General features: G+C 39.6%; 1 protein-coding gene across 8 annotated transcripts in view; it reads right to left on the bottom strand.

The window, feature by feature from the left end:
• Positions 1–15,455, bottom strand: part of LOC103359323 (RNA-binding protein Musashi homolog 2) — a 249,750-nt gene extending 234,295 nt beyond the window's left edge. For 7 of the 8 annotated variants that reach the window (XM_008284605.1, XM_008284604.1, XM_008284606.1 and 4 more), the window contains exons 1-5: positions 15,262–15,455; positions 14,857–14,897; positions 14,400–14,481; positions 13,680–13,764; positions 4,483–4,524 (exon numbers count right to left, since the gene is read on the bottom strand). In XM_008284605.1, the coding sequence (XP_008282827.1) occupies positions 4,483–4,524; positions 13,680–13,764; positions 14,400–14,481; positions 14,857–14,897; positions 15,262–15,323 (312 nt within the window). In that variant the 5' untranslated portion in view covers positions 15,324–15,455. Of the gene's footprint in view, positions 1–4,482; positions 4,525–13,679; positions 13,765–14,399; positions 14,482–14,856; positions 15,043–15,261 lie in introns of those variants that run through there. The other variant, XM_008284607.1, reaches the window with a different exon arrangement.
• Positions 15,456–16,772: the final 1,317 nt, after the last annotated feature.

The following is a 16,772-nucleotide window of genomic DNA, read 5'->3' as shown; positions in this document are numbered from 1 at the left end:
CCAACAGTTTAATATGAGAAGTTTCGGGGAGGAAAACTGTCACCGCAAACAAAATAAACGGAATTTCTGAAAGTGTTGTCACAGCTGCCTCTGTGCAGTACACATCTATTTGTGAACAGTCTTTCTTTCTGCGTCCCAAAGACTGCCAGGGACACGGTGACGACCTGTTCTGGATGGCTTACAAGGCAAATCCCTTTATGAGGTGCAAGGAAAGGGTTACGCCCATTGCTCTGTAAATGGATGCTGCTCCTTCCTTTCATTTCCATAACAAGCCATCAGAACTCATCTCCCACTGAAGTGGCCACAGTCCCACTGGCAATTAAAATCATGCTGGGACATGCCATGGTTGTGTGTGACTCCACTGTGGGAAACAAAAGCAGCGGCAGCAGCGATAATGACGCCAACAGTTGAGTGGTAAATCTCGAACAATGTCGGCAGAAACCGTCTCTTTGATTTCTCCAGGAAACTGAGAGCGGGCCTCGTTTACATGTTTCAGTTTGAGCCTTACTGGAAAATATCAAACAAGAAGACAGCAAGAAACAGCATCATCCCATCTCTGTCCTCTTTATCACTTTCTATATGCAGTCACAGCACTGAAAAGGTGGGTGTGTGTTTTGTTTCTCTTTTTCTTTTAAAAGAACAGTGTCTAAACAGGCCTGAAATTTAGGAAGTTTATGAAAAATAATAATTTTGAAAACACACCAGCACAACAACCAGACTTGATCAGACTTTACAAAACTACAGGAGACATTTGTTTCCTCTTCTGACCTCATTTTTATAATACATTCACTCCACCTCGGCTGCAAAAAGAGAGCCTTTGCTAACATCAACAGACATTATTTACATTTTTTTATTAAATATAAAATTAAGGCTTGTTAAACTTCAAGGGAAACCAGCAGCAGTGCAGCAAAGCTCACATATTTAATGATAGAGGCTTTTGTTTAAAACATTATCCAGCATCTGCATTGATAATTAGTACACACGTCAGGATGTGTCGGATTCGGCTCCAAAGACGATTAATCGATCACATCTTGCGTTCAGTTCAGTTGGTTCTGGGAGCATCGTGCTGTGTTTCTACCTTCCCTCTGTTTGTACACTTGCCAGGCACTCACCACATCTGCTAACCAATCCCCAGGTGGAAACCCTGGACATATCTTTTACCCATACTGCTGAGAAGAAAACCGTACATGGTGATGAATTCATTTTGTTCATCGCATCTGTATTTAAAATAATATAGTGAATAAAGGCACCAATAAAGTCATTACAATGCATCCACTGAAAGGAATGACATTAAATAAACTCGTTTTTTTTTCCCCAGTGAGAGGGTGGATGAGGAATAGTGTTCTGTGAAACTAACTGTTGAGATGCTGAAACCTTTACAGAGAAATACTGGCACTCTAAAGCTACTTTTAGCAGCCCATCTAACAAAGCTGTGGCTATCCCCAGCCAGCCTAGGAGGAGACGAGGCATAAATGAATGTGCATAAAGCACTTTGCATCACATCATCATTGTTTAATCCTTTCATTCTCATCTGTCAATCATCCTCAGATGCAACCTAATCCCTGAATATTTGTGGGCCAGTCTATATTGATACCTTTGACATGACTTGTAAGCACAGCTTCTATTTATAATACAAAATGTTCTTTTTAAGTCTTAAGATAAGCTTTAGTTGGGTGACATTATTCATTTGTAATGTGTGTGCCAGTTGGCATTTCTTTAGCCTGTTTCCTTTGATTGACGGGGCCTGTGGTTATCTCCCCTTTGTGCCCTTTACCAATATTCCGGTGCAGATGGTCACAAAAAACATAAGATTACTCAGATCATACATATACATGACTCTCAAACGGAGGTGGAAATCAGAGGCAAATGCTGCTCTGTGACTTATTTGCCCACATTTGCAAAAACTGACTCATACCGAAGTAAATCTACTGTATGTCTGACTATGACAGTAACCTACAATTCAGGCAACACCGACCTTAGAAAGCACCATTTTCTCCACAACTGCACGCATCTACATAGACCGATTTGTCATAAATATTTCATTAGATCTAAATTAAATTAGGGTGAGTGTCCACTTTCATATAACCTAATGATAATTGGCTGTCAAAGTCCTTTCAGTCCATCTCTGACCGTCTCTTTACAGTGGAAGTGTCCATGTGCTGGGGCAGTGTCAGTTATGTCTGCTGATACAAGTTGTTTTTCCTGTGATCCTGTCATCCCAGTGCAAACACCTTCAGTTGTTTACAATGAAATGTCCTCCGTGTTCACCTTCACCTCCTGTCTGTTTTCAGCATTACTCTACGTGATGTACATACTGTATAGTTTTACCATACTGCAGCATTCAGCAATGAGAGGTCATTGGCAGGGTTACTGGCGAGGTCATTGTTAGTCGTGAGAAAATTAACGCTGATTGGTCCCGTCACGATTCGCTCCCCGAAGCTCGTGCCACCGAGGCACCTGCCAAGCCGAGCTTTTTTTAAACAAAAAAAAAAAAAACCTATTCAACAGCTGCATAAGCAGCCAGGCAGGGAGACAGTGGAGGGGAAAGAGGGACAAAAGAAAGCACATGCAAAACAGAGAGCACTTTCTAAATGGGAACCTCAGAATGGGACTTCTTTTAAAGGTCTTAAATCAATTGAACATAAAGTACAAACCCATGCAATGTTAATCTATCTGGCCTAATCCCATTGCTTTAAGTTCCTTTATAATCCACATTCAATACAACCATTTTTCTTCTCTAACAAGCTAGCCCTATAGCCATTTTATAAATCATTGGTACAAGGCCTGTGCAGTGCCACAAATGCTGTTATGGTGTCATTATTTCACTGAGTTATGAATCACGCAAGGTAGAGTGACAAATATTTTTAAGACTTATACAACAGCACAAAATATTGTATTTCCTTCTGAGTCATTGCAAAAAAAAAAAAAAAACCAGGAGTATAATGCTGTTTAAAAAAAGATAAGCAATAACCACGACAGCAAGAGGAGTTTCTTGTTCACTTAAAAACTGGAAGCATCATCAAACATCTGAGCTGTTTTATTGCGCCTTCGACTTTTATGAGGAAGGCTCAGAACAGAGGAAGTTAAAGTGATATACTTGCCATGTAAGAAAATGTGGAGAAACACTGGTAGTTTCTCAACTATATGCCAATATCCTTAAGTCACCATGTGCTCGGGCTTTGAAAGCCTGCACTGCCAATTCCTCATTTGAAACCTGAACAACTCTTTAACAATGCCTCTCTCTGATCCAGTGGAAAGGAGAAAATCTATTATCGATTTCCACCTGGTTTAGGTTGGGAAAAGCCCTGATAGCGATGCTGAATAGCGCTACAGTGTACTGTGCTATAGCCTGCACAGTAAACGCTGGGGGATGGTGTGAGAGGGCATGTCAACAAAGCCCTTGACTACGCCACAGCACCATCTGCACATGCTGAATATTTAATTGTCAATAGAAACTGCTCAAGACCAGTAATCAAGAAAAGAAAAGATAATACGCATCATGAAGAGCTTGTACGACAGTTCCTGCGTGATTGGAGTTTGGCTTATTTTTTTTAAATCACCCATTGTTTCTGTGCTAATTGTGACAATTTCAACATGCACGCGACACAATAAAAGATATTTCTAAATCACTTATGCCATTCAATCCCATTCAACTCCAAATGCTACAGAAAACAACTCAACCGACTTATAACTCAGCCAGAAAATGTAATTCATCACTGTCAGTAAGAAGTCACCAATCATTTTCTTGCAAATTCAGTCGAGCTAATATCGGCCCATTCACTTAAAAATAAAGCTCGCCATTTTACATTAATGTGCACCTTCCAAAACACTTTAACAGCCGGCACGAGACAGGAGAGCCTTGATTCCGCTTTTCTAATTCCCAGATTTCCTCTTTCCACCCCAGAATAAATCTTTAAACCAACAGCTAACATTCGCTGCAGATAAATTAGAGCCTGTCTCCTGTCAGTCACGACCCTGTCAAGTCAATAGGCAAGTTACCAAAGCAAGATGGTTTCCCCACTTTTACTCTGTTGCATTAAACAGACAATAAAGCTTGATTTAATACAATTGCAGACCAAAATTGCCACCTTCTGCTACAATGGCACTATATTGTAATAGTAAGACAGAGCTCATTGAAAACATTTGCCATGATGAGGGAGCTATGATGAGGGATGAAAAAAAAAAGCCTATAAAAGCACTAAAAAAAATAAAGAAATAAATAAAAAATGATGTCGATATAAAACAGTAAGGTAATACAGAAAAGCAACATAACCTCAATCATGCTGAAAATTTCCTTTAAATCTATTATTTTCAACTTTAATTGCTTTGGTGAATCAGCACAGACAAGGTGAGAACAATGGGTCCACACTCGGTGTTTGTATCTCTTTGTATCTGCTGTGTGAGCACACAAAATTAGGTAAGCTAGTGACATGAGACATAATCATTTTCTTTGAGCGGGGTTAGTGACCAATTTATTCTTACCTTAGGCTGGGCGCGACGGGGAAAGGCAACCTTAGGATCAATCTGAAAATAAGAAAAAGAACAGCAAAATTTGTTGTTAAAGGCAAAAGCTGGGATATGTGACGGGTGAAAGGCATTAAACAGACGTCAACAAAGGGTCCCTGAGTGCAACTGCTCACATTTTAAATCCTCTACGGCCAGGAATAAATCCCAGTATTTTCAGCGCGTATTTATAATTTAATATAGTTACATTTTTGATTTTTAATTGAGCCATTAAGATTTACCAAAAAAAATGCTTTATAAACAGCTTGTGGTGATGCAGACAGTCTGCTTTGGAATTTGAGAAGCATTTTCCGGAACTAGAGCTGCAATCAAGCCGTTGCAATTACAAATTAAGTGTGCACATGAATGAACCAACAAAGCAGTAATAAGAACTTAGAAAGAAGGGGTTTTTTTGTTAGACAGCGCCAAATACTTTCGTCAACTCTGATATATTTCTGCCCAATCTGGTAATTTTTCACAAAGGACAGACTGGATGTGCTGCCACCAGTGTACCCAATTCACCAAAATTAAATATTACACTCTATCATTTTAGTAAATATTAAAATGAACTCTGTATTCTGTTTATGTTATTGGTGACCGGTTCATTTGTAAACTGCTATTTACTGCACTGTGCAGAAACGTATTACTCAGTGCATAAATCCAAACTGTAAAACATTTAAATTTACTGTTGGCCTATTACCCAACCTGTTCCCTTATAAATTATCCAGGTGCACAGGTTTACCCAATAACTGGTTTGATTTCACGTCAGGATTGTCACTGGGCAGCCCAAAGTTTTTTCAAAGAGAGCCGGCCAACATCACTGACCTCATTACTCACAGTTGCAAATTATCTGCAACTGACGGACCTCGATGACACGTACTCGGCACAACATTCACCGCATTTGGAAGTGTACTTTAGGAAACTACGTATTAATTACTGCTAATTACTGTGAGTGTGTGTGTGTGTGTGTGTCTTTGGACCAAATTATTGGTGCTGCAACCTGATATATATTAAACAGAATCAGCACTAATACAGAAAAAAAAAAAAAAGTTAGCGTGGAGGCCAGCCACACCAATGTTCTGCTGGTCATGGTCGCAGCAGAGACTCGCTTTTATTTTAGGCAGGAACCGCTGATTGAATATGACAGGAAGAAAATGAGAGTCTGAGGCCGGTGACGCCTCCAGATATTGCCAAATAACCGGGAGGATGCGTCAGATCAGCATGTTTCTCCATCTTGTGCTTGTTATCTCATTAGCTTCATTTTCCTCATTAATTTCACTGGTATGAAGGTATGTGGTGGGGGGTCTCATCAACCTTGCACTTAGAGTGAAGAGGTAGTGTCTCAAACAGCAATGTCATCCTAAATTGTCCTTGCCTGCATACCAATGACTTTGAGAAAGAACATTTCCAAAACAATGCTTCTGAACACAGCACCTTATCGCGGGGTTTCTTTTTTTTTTCCCTCTGCTCTGTGTTAATACTGAGATATTTACAATTTGTATACCAATTCTATGCATTCGCACAAGTTGCTCCTCCGGCGCAGATGGATTTATTTAAGAAAATGATATCTCATCATGCTGGGGAAAACAATGGAAAGAAAACAGAAGAAGAAAAGACACCATCTGCACGGATCAATTAAGCCATTGAGACTGACTACATTTTAATCTGTTTGAAGGGAAACCATGATGTGCAATGTCACTGTCATCTTTTCTGCCTGTCTCACTTATTACTGTTATCTTTCCAAATCAGGTCAAAATGAGAAATGAATTCAATAACACCTGGGCACGGTAACCCTGCTTGTAATGAATTTCATTTAAAGATTTGTTTTAGCACTTAGCCCCAGGCATAACCAATTCAAACTCAATTATTTTGTGCACCCTATTTGAACAAAGACAACACATTATGCTCTGAATACCAAAGTCCTATACTTGGTAATGTATCTCACTTTTTAAGCATATACACAACATATCAAACCTCGTTTCATCACACTGCGTAAACTTGTTATTCTGTCCTGCTGAGAATTTCTATTCACTATGAAGATTTCTCTTTGCGACGCGCACAAGAGAACGCTTTAACACAGCGGGAGAAATGTCATATAGTTTTCTGCCAGTTTAAAATATTACAATTATCAAAAAGAAACAATTACATGCCACAAGAATGTGTTAAAATTATGCTGCGGATTGTTTAAATCGCACTCCGAGCGATGCAACCAAATTAGGCAACGAGGACTTACTAACCAATCCTTCTGAGAAATGCTGTAGCAGCACCTTTTTAGGTCACAACTTATGATGAATAACTCCTCTGAGAAATTTCAAATTATGAAGAAAGGAGATGTAGCAATTGTTTCCCTTTGCTGTACATACTGAGTGTGTGAGGGATGTTTTTTCATTTTTTCTTTTAAATGTAGAAAGTGCCTTTATTCTTATGGCCAAGAGCTAAAACACGCATTACCCTTTGCACTGGATAACCATTCCACTGAACCAGAGATTATGTTGTCTCAGTTTCACCTGATACTTCCTTCCTGAAACATTTTTCTTATGTAACACACATACCATCGGGTTTGGGATCAGGACCGGACCTGAGTAGTGCACTTGTTTCAGTAATTTCACATGGACTACTTGTAAATCTTATTTCTTTCAGGCCTTTTGTTATCTATGAATAGTTTTTTACATTAAAATACCTCTCAGTGTTTCAGCTTGCATATTTGGTTTACGTTGTTGTTTAGGATAGTTCACTCTTGCTTTCGCTTTGATTTAGAATTCCCCTCCTACGTCGGCTTAATGCAACAAGTTTAGGCATATTCTGTGGTTTGTTGAATCATAAGCTGATGTAGCAGCAGAGGACAGGAAAATGTGTAAGAAAAAAAATTTATTAAAGCACTTTGGAACGTCATAAACTGAAGAATTGTAGTCTAGAAAACTACTATTAAGCTGTAACTGCTTATAATATGGCACCAGAAAAATACATAATTAAGCCCCCGTTTCAAAGAAAATTAACGTGGATAAATCAAAAGCAGGGCAAACTAATTCGACAGCACACAGATATGTCGATACCGAACATGGAGCTGAATGAACAGCCTGCTCTGACCACACTTGAAGGGACCATGCAGGGCTGGAAAACGTATCACTGTAATTGAAAGCAACTGAAGGCATAATGTGTTCAAATGGAAATCAAAACGCATCACTGAAAAACAACACCAATGAGTTGTTTTCTAACCTGGAGCTCGACCTAATTTACACATATGACAAGTGTGATTCTATTTAGGTTTTGTGTGTGTGTGAGAAAAGAAAAGATTGAGGTATCATTATTATTATTATCATTATTATTATTATTATTATTATTATTATTATTAGCAGCATCTGTTAAACACAATTTTCTGTAGGATGCATAAGGTTCTCTTTCAATTACAGTAGGAACCCCATCACAGGTAGCAGAACCTGTTATACACAATTGACTGGCAGCCTCTAATGTGATGTCATTTTCAAAACAGGCCCTGCAATTACAGCGTGTGTGTGCCTTTTGTGTTGCGGGTATTTCAGAGAAATCTGAACCATCTACCCAGCCTACACGGCTCAATTCACAAGGCCATGACTAGTGATGTGCTAAAGACGCACTACTTGTAAAGTATTCTACAAAGCTGAAGCAAAACTTGCCTCTCCGGTGAAACTATTTGGGGAATTTGCTAAACTTATAGACTTCCCATCACCTTAACAAGACTCCTTCAAATTAAAATTTGACACAGCTTTGTTATATGATGCAACACGGTCTCACAAAGAGCAAAAGTGGATTTCCTCAAGACATCATACAACCTGATATGTCAACGTAATAAATGAGAACAGACCAAGAGGAAACCCCCCTCCCCTCCAAACCCCACCCCAACATCTTTTATCTTCCACAGCCTTTTACTATAGGGTCTCTGAGGGCTGCTTCTGCATGCGACCGTGGGAGATCAGGGCAGAGAAACAGCATATATCTTAAGTTCACATCTTACAAAAGGATTTCATATATTAATGCAGCTCCTGGGTAAACTCTCTTCCTCTCTCTTAAGACATATCTACACTAGCATGATGATGTGGTGTTTAAGCTAAAAGGAAAAGCCTTATCAAAGCTTGCAGCCTCTCCCAAATATAAGTGTGTGAGCAGGTCCACAGGTGTGCGCGTGTGATAGCAACAGAATAGACAAGAAATTACAACATAAATGTTTCATATCTGCGCTGTCCATCTTTACTGATTTTTTTCGCGGCGGAATAGCACCTCGAAAAAGCAGTTTGTTATGATCCTCAAATCAGTAATGAGAATTTTACCAATGTCATGCTCAACAAGCAAATTGGATATATATTTTATTTCTTCCTAAAAAAAAAAAATATGCAGCATCATTATGACTATAATCCAGATTCAAGATTTTACATTACCACCTTGACAAACATCTGATGGTCTGTACGAATACAGCAAGAACTAATAACGCCTTCAGCCGTAATTAACTGCAGAAGACGGAGCACCTGCTTTACTTGTAAGAGCAAGTCAGTTTAGCTCAGTGATTTGACTTTGCGTCCAAAATCCTATCTGATGAATACGCTTCAGATTTGTCCGGAACAGCTGCTCGTCCTTGCCCTTTCTCCCGCTTCCCTCTTGGGCTGTTTCCTGCCTCACCTAAAACATCAAAACCGAGAGCATAGGTTGACCCGGGGTCATTCAATAAAGGCTGGAATTACACAGGATCACGAAAAAAAATCATGTTTATCTTACAGGAAAAGATAGATGTTTTTAGGATGTACAGGTTGTGATGCATTAAGATTGGATGCTGTTTAAAGTATGATGGATGGCATCTGTCAGATTCACATGTAACCTTTTGCATGTCCTTTTGTATGAAGAAAAGAAGAAAAAAATAGCAGCTTTACATGAAACAAGAAAAAGTACCAGCCCAGAATCAATCTCCTGCCTTGTAAATATCTCAACTGTTACTTCTAAAATGCAAAATCATGTTCTATGATCTCCCCTGTTCACACAGGCCTGCCTTGAAACATCTTCAGGAACAGATGCTATGAGTTGCATATTTCTAAACTGAACAAAGCATCATGAAAAATGGTAAATATGTTCTGAATTACCAGCATGTGTGTTTTGAAGCCCCCAGGCTGTGCTTCCCCATATGTCTCATTCACATCCATCCTAGTCGGAGTGTTTTCATAACCGGACAAAAAGCAGAGCACACAGTGAAAAGGAAAAAATAAAAAAAATAAAAGAAATGAAGAGGAAGACTGTGATTTTGTGTCTCCCTTCTGTCTTTGCTCATCTTGGCATTTTTGGTGGTAGGAGCATTGATTTTATAGATCTTATACCCTCAGCTACGGGGATATGTTATGCTACAATATGATCCATACTGCAATCTGTCTCATCACAATAGGAAATTTCTGTCTGATTTTTAGCTAATATCACCCAAAAATGCCGACTATACCATCTGGGTGTGTTCAGCTGCATACAAAATGTACATTAATTTAAGGGTGAATAAAAAAATTACTAAAACATATATAGAGAGAGTGTGACTTTAACTTTACAACTAATATGACTCAACTCGTCCTCACTCATGGCACCTCCGGCCACTCACTTCTCTCAAGGTTACAAGGGACAGAGAAACTGGCGAGGATTCATTCAAGCACTGCAAAAGTGGGAGACTTGTATCAAGCCGACATCTGCAAACACATCAAGAAACATCCATATTTGCTGGAGCGGTCCATTTTCTCCATTGCCGCTGAGCAACTTTATAAGAGATATGACAGATCCTAATGCAATGCGATCTTGATAGCGCGAATGTTAAGATATACAACAGCACAGCAGATACAGCCCAGTGACTAATGGTGAAGAAGACAACACAGACAGCTGCCTTAGGTTTGTAATCTTCTACTGCATGCTGACGGACAAACGGCGGCGTATTAGCAGCGAGGATGTATCAATTCCTGCATGTATTTGAGTCAACGGGATCGTTGGTGTGTCAATTGCACTGTCAAACCCTAGCAAAAGGGGGGAAAAAAATGCTGCTACGCTTTGTTGTTTATAGTGCCAAAGCTATTGATTATCCCTATTATTAGTATTATTATGGGATTATTAGTGCCATCAATATATTTAACATGGAAAGCTGTTTTGTTGACAGCAGACAGGGACGCGAAGCTAACTTGGCTGAGTATCTTTTTAAATACAGACTGTGTAAAAGTCAGCGTCCAAAATGATTATCTTATGGTCATTAAAAACTATTTATTCCGGGAAGCCTGGTGGCTTAAGGGTTTAAGACACTGACCATGTAATCACAACACTGCCTGATCGAGTCTGGCCAGGTCTCTCTCCTCATTTCCTGCCAGCTCTCTATTGTATACTATCTAATAAAAACAGAAAAAAAAGTACCCATGAAAATTTCTGACTAAAAAACCCTCGTCCAAACAAAACATATTGATTTCTTTTCTTTCTTTTTTTTTTAGGGAGGGGGAAAAAATACCTGACGTGTGGGGGGTAATGAAAATAAAAAACTAAACGTTTCACAACAAGCCTCGAGTGACCTGCCAGTGAAGTTTGGACAGATGTGCAACAAGTTTACAGAACTTTGCCGCGGCTGGCTATAATTCAGAGGCAATGATGATTCGATGTCAGACCTTAAAATGTCACTGCTCAGTTTTCAGGGTAACGCACTGTCAAATCTGAAACGTATGACATAAGTCTACGACCTGCTGCCTACAATAAGTGTGATATAATACCACTGTTTGTGTGCAAATCTGCAGCTGTAAAAAAAAAAAAAAAAAAAGCTGAAACTTACTGTCCCTGTAATCTTTTTTTTTGCACAGATATAAATCAGAGGTCGCCCACAATCACACAAAGGTAATTTTACATAACTGACATTGCCACCACTTAATGTGCTTCAGAATACCAAGAAAAACCTGCGCTTTAACTCCATAATTATACATAAGAAAAAGACCTACAGTACTTTCATAATGGCCTTACATGTAAAAGACAAGCACAAGTCTGGTAGCTACAATGAGAGGAGAAAAAAAAAAGCTATTTGAAATCAATAAGTCAGCTGGAACATAATTGTAGCAGTGGTGTGAGACTGCAGCAATGAGCAGGTCACCGGTGTTATCCAATGAATATCTTAACAGAATAATTAAAAATACACAAGGAATTTAAATGTTTCCTGCCGACTATGCTCTCAAAGTGCCTTTGGGCGAGACAATCAAGCAACAACTGCTCTATTTATCAAGCATCAGTGAAAGAGTGGAGCTGCACAGGGCCAACTCTCAGGTGTGAGTATATTTTTATGTGCAGCCCTCCCTCACACGTATCCCCTCCCCACCGACCTTTGCTGTAAATATATATGCTGTCAAGCTGTCACAAAGCTGTTCATTCAAAATGTCAAACTTGAAGTTATCAAACTGCTCTAGATTCTGCATCAAAGTATGTTTGTATCGTTACCCCTTCAAGCAGCCCCTTAAAGTGCTTCTATGGATTCCCCTCTAAAAATGTTTGCAAGTTTTGCAATGCCGTTGGCTTTACTTTTTGGTCATTTGACTGCTAAAAAACCTTTGCTCTGTATTTACTAAATCACAACACAAGCCAAGCGCCCTTGCTCCCACAACACACTCACAGAGCTGAAGACAACATATAAAATGCATGTGAACTATGGATGAGACTGACCCATGTGAAACTTACAAAACACAACAGGAAGTATCTGCTGGGCAAACCAAATGCTAACCATGTTTTTGTCCCATTATGTATTCTGACTTTCAATCATTTTTTAATGGTATGTGTGTCCCTTTTTTTATGAAGGTAAATTAGTCATTTTTATACTAGAATAAATATTAAACCCATTTTGGAGAAGTAAAGCTTCCATCTTTAGGCTATTCTGAAAACTGGCCAGCAAGCTCATAGCTCCCAAAAAATAAAAAATAAAAAATAAAACACAGCTTCATTACTACAAACCTAGCAGCTGAAAGAACTGGAAGGAATATAAAGTAAGATACGCTGCCCAACAAACAGCAAGTTTCTCAACTCTGTGCCAATCATACTTAAGCTCAGGAATATTACAATGAACAACAAAATCCTGCATTACTTGCCATTACTTGCACAAATCTGGAGATTTTAAAATATGTTTTTTTTTTTATACACTGCCATGTGAAGTAAAATCTAGCTTTTCTTTCAAAATCCTTCAAAAATATTCCTCCATATAGAGTTGGCTTTAGCTGAGGTAACACACACACACACACACACACACACACACACACAGTATGCTTCCTCAACGTGCACTATTCCATTACAGAAACTATGCCAGCATATCTGGATATTACCAAGGAGAAATCCCAGACAAATATAATTTCATCTGAACCCTATCTAATCCATCACTACAAATATCGCTCAAAATATGACTAGCATGTTTAATTATTCATCTCCTGACAAATTTCAAGCAGACTTCACAATAGTTCAAAGTTTTTCATAAATGAGTGTGTGAGTGTGTGTCAGTGGATCAATTGCCTTATTTTAAGTGAATCAGACAACTCTTTTAAACTGAACATGCATTCGTAATGATCAGTGTTTGACACATGCTCCTTGTGGACCACGGATATATTTATATATTAGAATTATCACACAATATAGGAACAAGTTAGCTTGAGCAGCAACTTGGCAGGTATTAAACCTAGTGATGTGCCTTTAATTTAGCGTACTCACATGTACTCTGTTTTTGACATTGAGGCCATATTTTTTGGTAAGTGCGGTTTCAAAGCTATTTTTCACACTTACAGTATCAGCACATCAGGCGCGACACAACACAATATCTGTGGGGTCAAACAGTAGCAAGGCAGCAGTCCTGAGACAGCACGCCCTTCTGTGTCCACATGAGATATGTGCACGCTGCACATGTGGCTGCAGCAAATAAGGGGGTGTGTCAGCCCCACTCAGCCGGAGAAGTAAAAGTGAACACATATAATATTCACCCTGGAGTTGTGTTTTATTGCCGGGCCCGGGCTGAAGGAACCATCATGCATTTAGCCCTTACACATGACCTTGATCAACACAGCCTGTTAACCTAAGAGGTGTTTCCCTACAAGGCCTTAGGCAGCGAAAAGTCACAGTTGGCAGAACAGTGCAAACACAAAACATTGGAATAAACTCTTATATAAGTGCAGATAAAATTAACTCACCGTCTTTGAGTCTAATTCATGGTGCTGTTGAGCTAAGACTTTATCTACACTGGCAGCATCTGTAAACGTAACAAACCCAAATCCTCTGCAAAACAAAAGACACAGAGAGAGGAAGAAACAGTGTTAAAAAAAATGCACACATGCAAAAGTATATTTAAAAAAAAAAATACACACACACAGACAAATTCTCTTGCTTGCACATACAAATTGTGAAAAATAACGCCACTTGCAACAGTAATCTGCACGACAGCAGGCACAATATTGCTATGACCTTATTACAGTTGCAATATTTCTCTGTAAATACATTTAGAATCCAGATTATGGACGTCCTGTGGCAGATCTGAAAGCGAAACTGGGGCCGGCGCTGATCATTATTTGCTATGTTACAATGTGAGACGACACTACACCAACATTGTGGTGCAGTCACAAAGTCAATGTCAAATTGCATTCGGCCGCAGCTTTACAGCAGTGAGCATTTAAGCTTATCTGGCTCGCTGTGAAACCACACGCAGGCGCGCGCACACGGGGACACACACGAACACATGGGGCGCGCGGACACACAAACACACACACGCACGCACGGGAGGGAGGGAGGGAGAGAGGACACGCGCGCGCGGGCACACACATGCACGCTGGATTAACACTAAACACGGTCAAAGTAAAGCGATATCGTCATGTGCACTGGGAAGGGGGAAAAAGTAGAAAAGCCCTGTTATTTACCTTGAGCGTTTTGTCGTGGGGTCTCTCATCACCATACATTCTCTTATTTCTCCGAATTTACTAAAATAGTCTCTAAGGCTGTCTGTGAATAGAGAGGGAAAAATATGTCGGGTCATTTGACAGAAACATATGGGCATGCTGTTTGTCAGTGCATTTCAATAATAAATAAATAAATATTTAAAAAATATATTTAAAAAAAAAAAAAGAAGAAGAAGGAAAAAAAAAAAAAAAAAAACACCCCGCGATGCGCATAGGGGTCGAATAGAGGACTTCAGATGGACGGAGATCAAAAATAACATCGAGCGCACACACTAGTGAGATATCCCATACAGTAACACTACTGCACAGTGCACATTCGCACATACACCGCCAGCAGCTACGGCTACGAGCACTCAGTCACAGCGACAAAAACAACAAGAAATACTGGATACGGTGTAAAAGAGAATAACAGTCTCACCTGGTGAGGTTTGCCAGCTGAGGCCACCGATAAACATTTTACTGTAAGGGGAAAACACAACAGAAGTGAGTCCAGATGTCAGTTCGGCCATTTTGACGACTAACTACTTCTAAAAGCGACCTTAAAGGATAAAGGAAGACTATGAAAACACATTCGCGCTCGGTAATTATTCTCTATCTACATAAAAAAAGGAGGAGGAGGGGGGGCAGGCCACTCTCGCTACAAAGCTGAGGTCTTCCAAAAAAAAAAAAAAAAAAAAAAAAAACTGCATCTGGAAACGGACCGGGGGTTTTAAGTGCGTACTGTGGGGGACGAATCCAGCACGGCAGTCGAAGTCCTCTCCAAGATGTTGTAACATGAAAAAAAAATCGTGCCGTAGGATTAAATTTAGAAAAAGATTCTTACCCCGGGTCATGTTGTGAATCATTTAGGCTTCCGGATGTGGCTTGACTCCCGTCTCCTTCCATATCTATTCCAAACTATAGGCTGGGACTACAGTAACAGTGACAGACACACACAGATACGGCAGGAGATATGCAAAGCCCCGCTATGAGAATATTACTGAGCCGGGAATGAAAGCGTCACACGTGGGATCAGCTCAGCCCCCTGCTCCCTCCTCCCTCTCTCAGCATGCTCTACCTTGGCCCACAGGGGGCGGAGCCTGACTCTGTCACCTAACCAATCCAATTGACGTCAATTCAGGCAATCTGCAAACCAATCCTCCGATTTGTCATTTAATTAAGCAATAAGCCACTAGAGGTGAAAGTGGCTTATTGCTCTTCTAAACCACTGGACACATAGCATGAGAAAATGTTATTTCAAATTAATACTGTTTACAAATTGCAACCGAGCTTTTTTGAAAGCAGCATTTTATTTTTTTTTTTTTTATTCTTATTCTTATTAATTACAGTTCCTTAATATTCCTCCGCCGTGCAAAATAGTCCCCTAGAAAGAAGTGGGGCAGTTCCTATTTTCATGTTAATATTTAAATCATCCTCATTGTTATGGCTCGCAGGGGTTTATTGAGAAATAATCGGGGGTTTAATTCAGCTGAAAGCTGCATACAGTGTGAAGCAAAGTGTAAAACAGGTATTGTGCAGCACCAGTAAACTGGCATCTTGTTTATAATTGAACCATAATTGAATACTAACAACTGAATACAAGCAATTATTGCATGTTTTATCCCCAGAAGCACTGCAGAGTTTTACAGTGGTAGCTGGCAATGTCATTGCAAGGTGATATGTTGCACATTTTACCAGTAAGGTGAGTTTTGGGGTTAATGCATTTAATATTTGTTATTTTTAGTTTTTGGCAGGTGCACACCTAATTAGCATTAGAGCTTCAATCATGATCCATGCAATCATGATGCACTAGCAACATGCTAATATTTATTGCCAGTGCTACCTCATCTATATATAATGTGCCAAAAGTCCTGCGTTTATCGTTGTTATCAGAATCTGCACGATTTGCACTACCCTCTCTTGACACATACCCATAGATGTACGTACTAGTTTAACACTCATTGTCCTTTCTCTTGTTGCCCTTGTTTAAATATGGGCATGTTTTTGTGTATATGCTTTGGGAGCAAAGAAAAAAAACTGTCCTATTCCTTGTAATGTGTACTCTTACTTGGCCAATAACGCTGATTCTGACGTACATGCTAAATTAAAACACTTAAAAAATCCAACACAGCTCACATTACACAGAGGATCAGGTTTTATACTGTACTTAAAGGTGTCCAATATTATGCCACGAGGCGGGCTGATTATTAAAGAAAGTCCTCGGAGCCATACAATCTGTGTTCCTTCATGTTTCATGTGTCCCTGGCCAAGATAGTGAATCTGTGTAGCTGACCCCAGGGTCTCACCTTTAACCGTCGTATTCATTATGATAGCCAACAAAGAATTTTCCCGTGG

The sequence above is a fragment of the Stegastes partitus genome, unplaced genomic scaffold (genome assembly GCF_000690725.1).
Source record: "Stegastes partitus isolate 25-593 unplaced genomic scaffold, Stegastes_partitus-1.0.2 Scaffold366, whole genome shotgun sequence".
NCBI classification, from domain to species: Eukaryota; Metazoa; Chordata; class Actinopteri; family Pomacentridae; genus Stegastes; species Stegastes partitus.
Note: the sequence above shows the minus strand (reverse complement) of the source record. Positions and strands in the feature narration are given on the sequence as shown.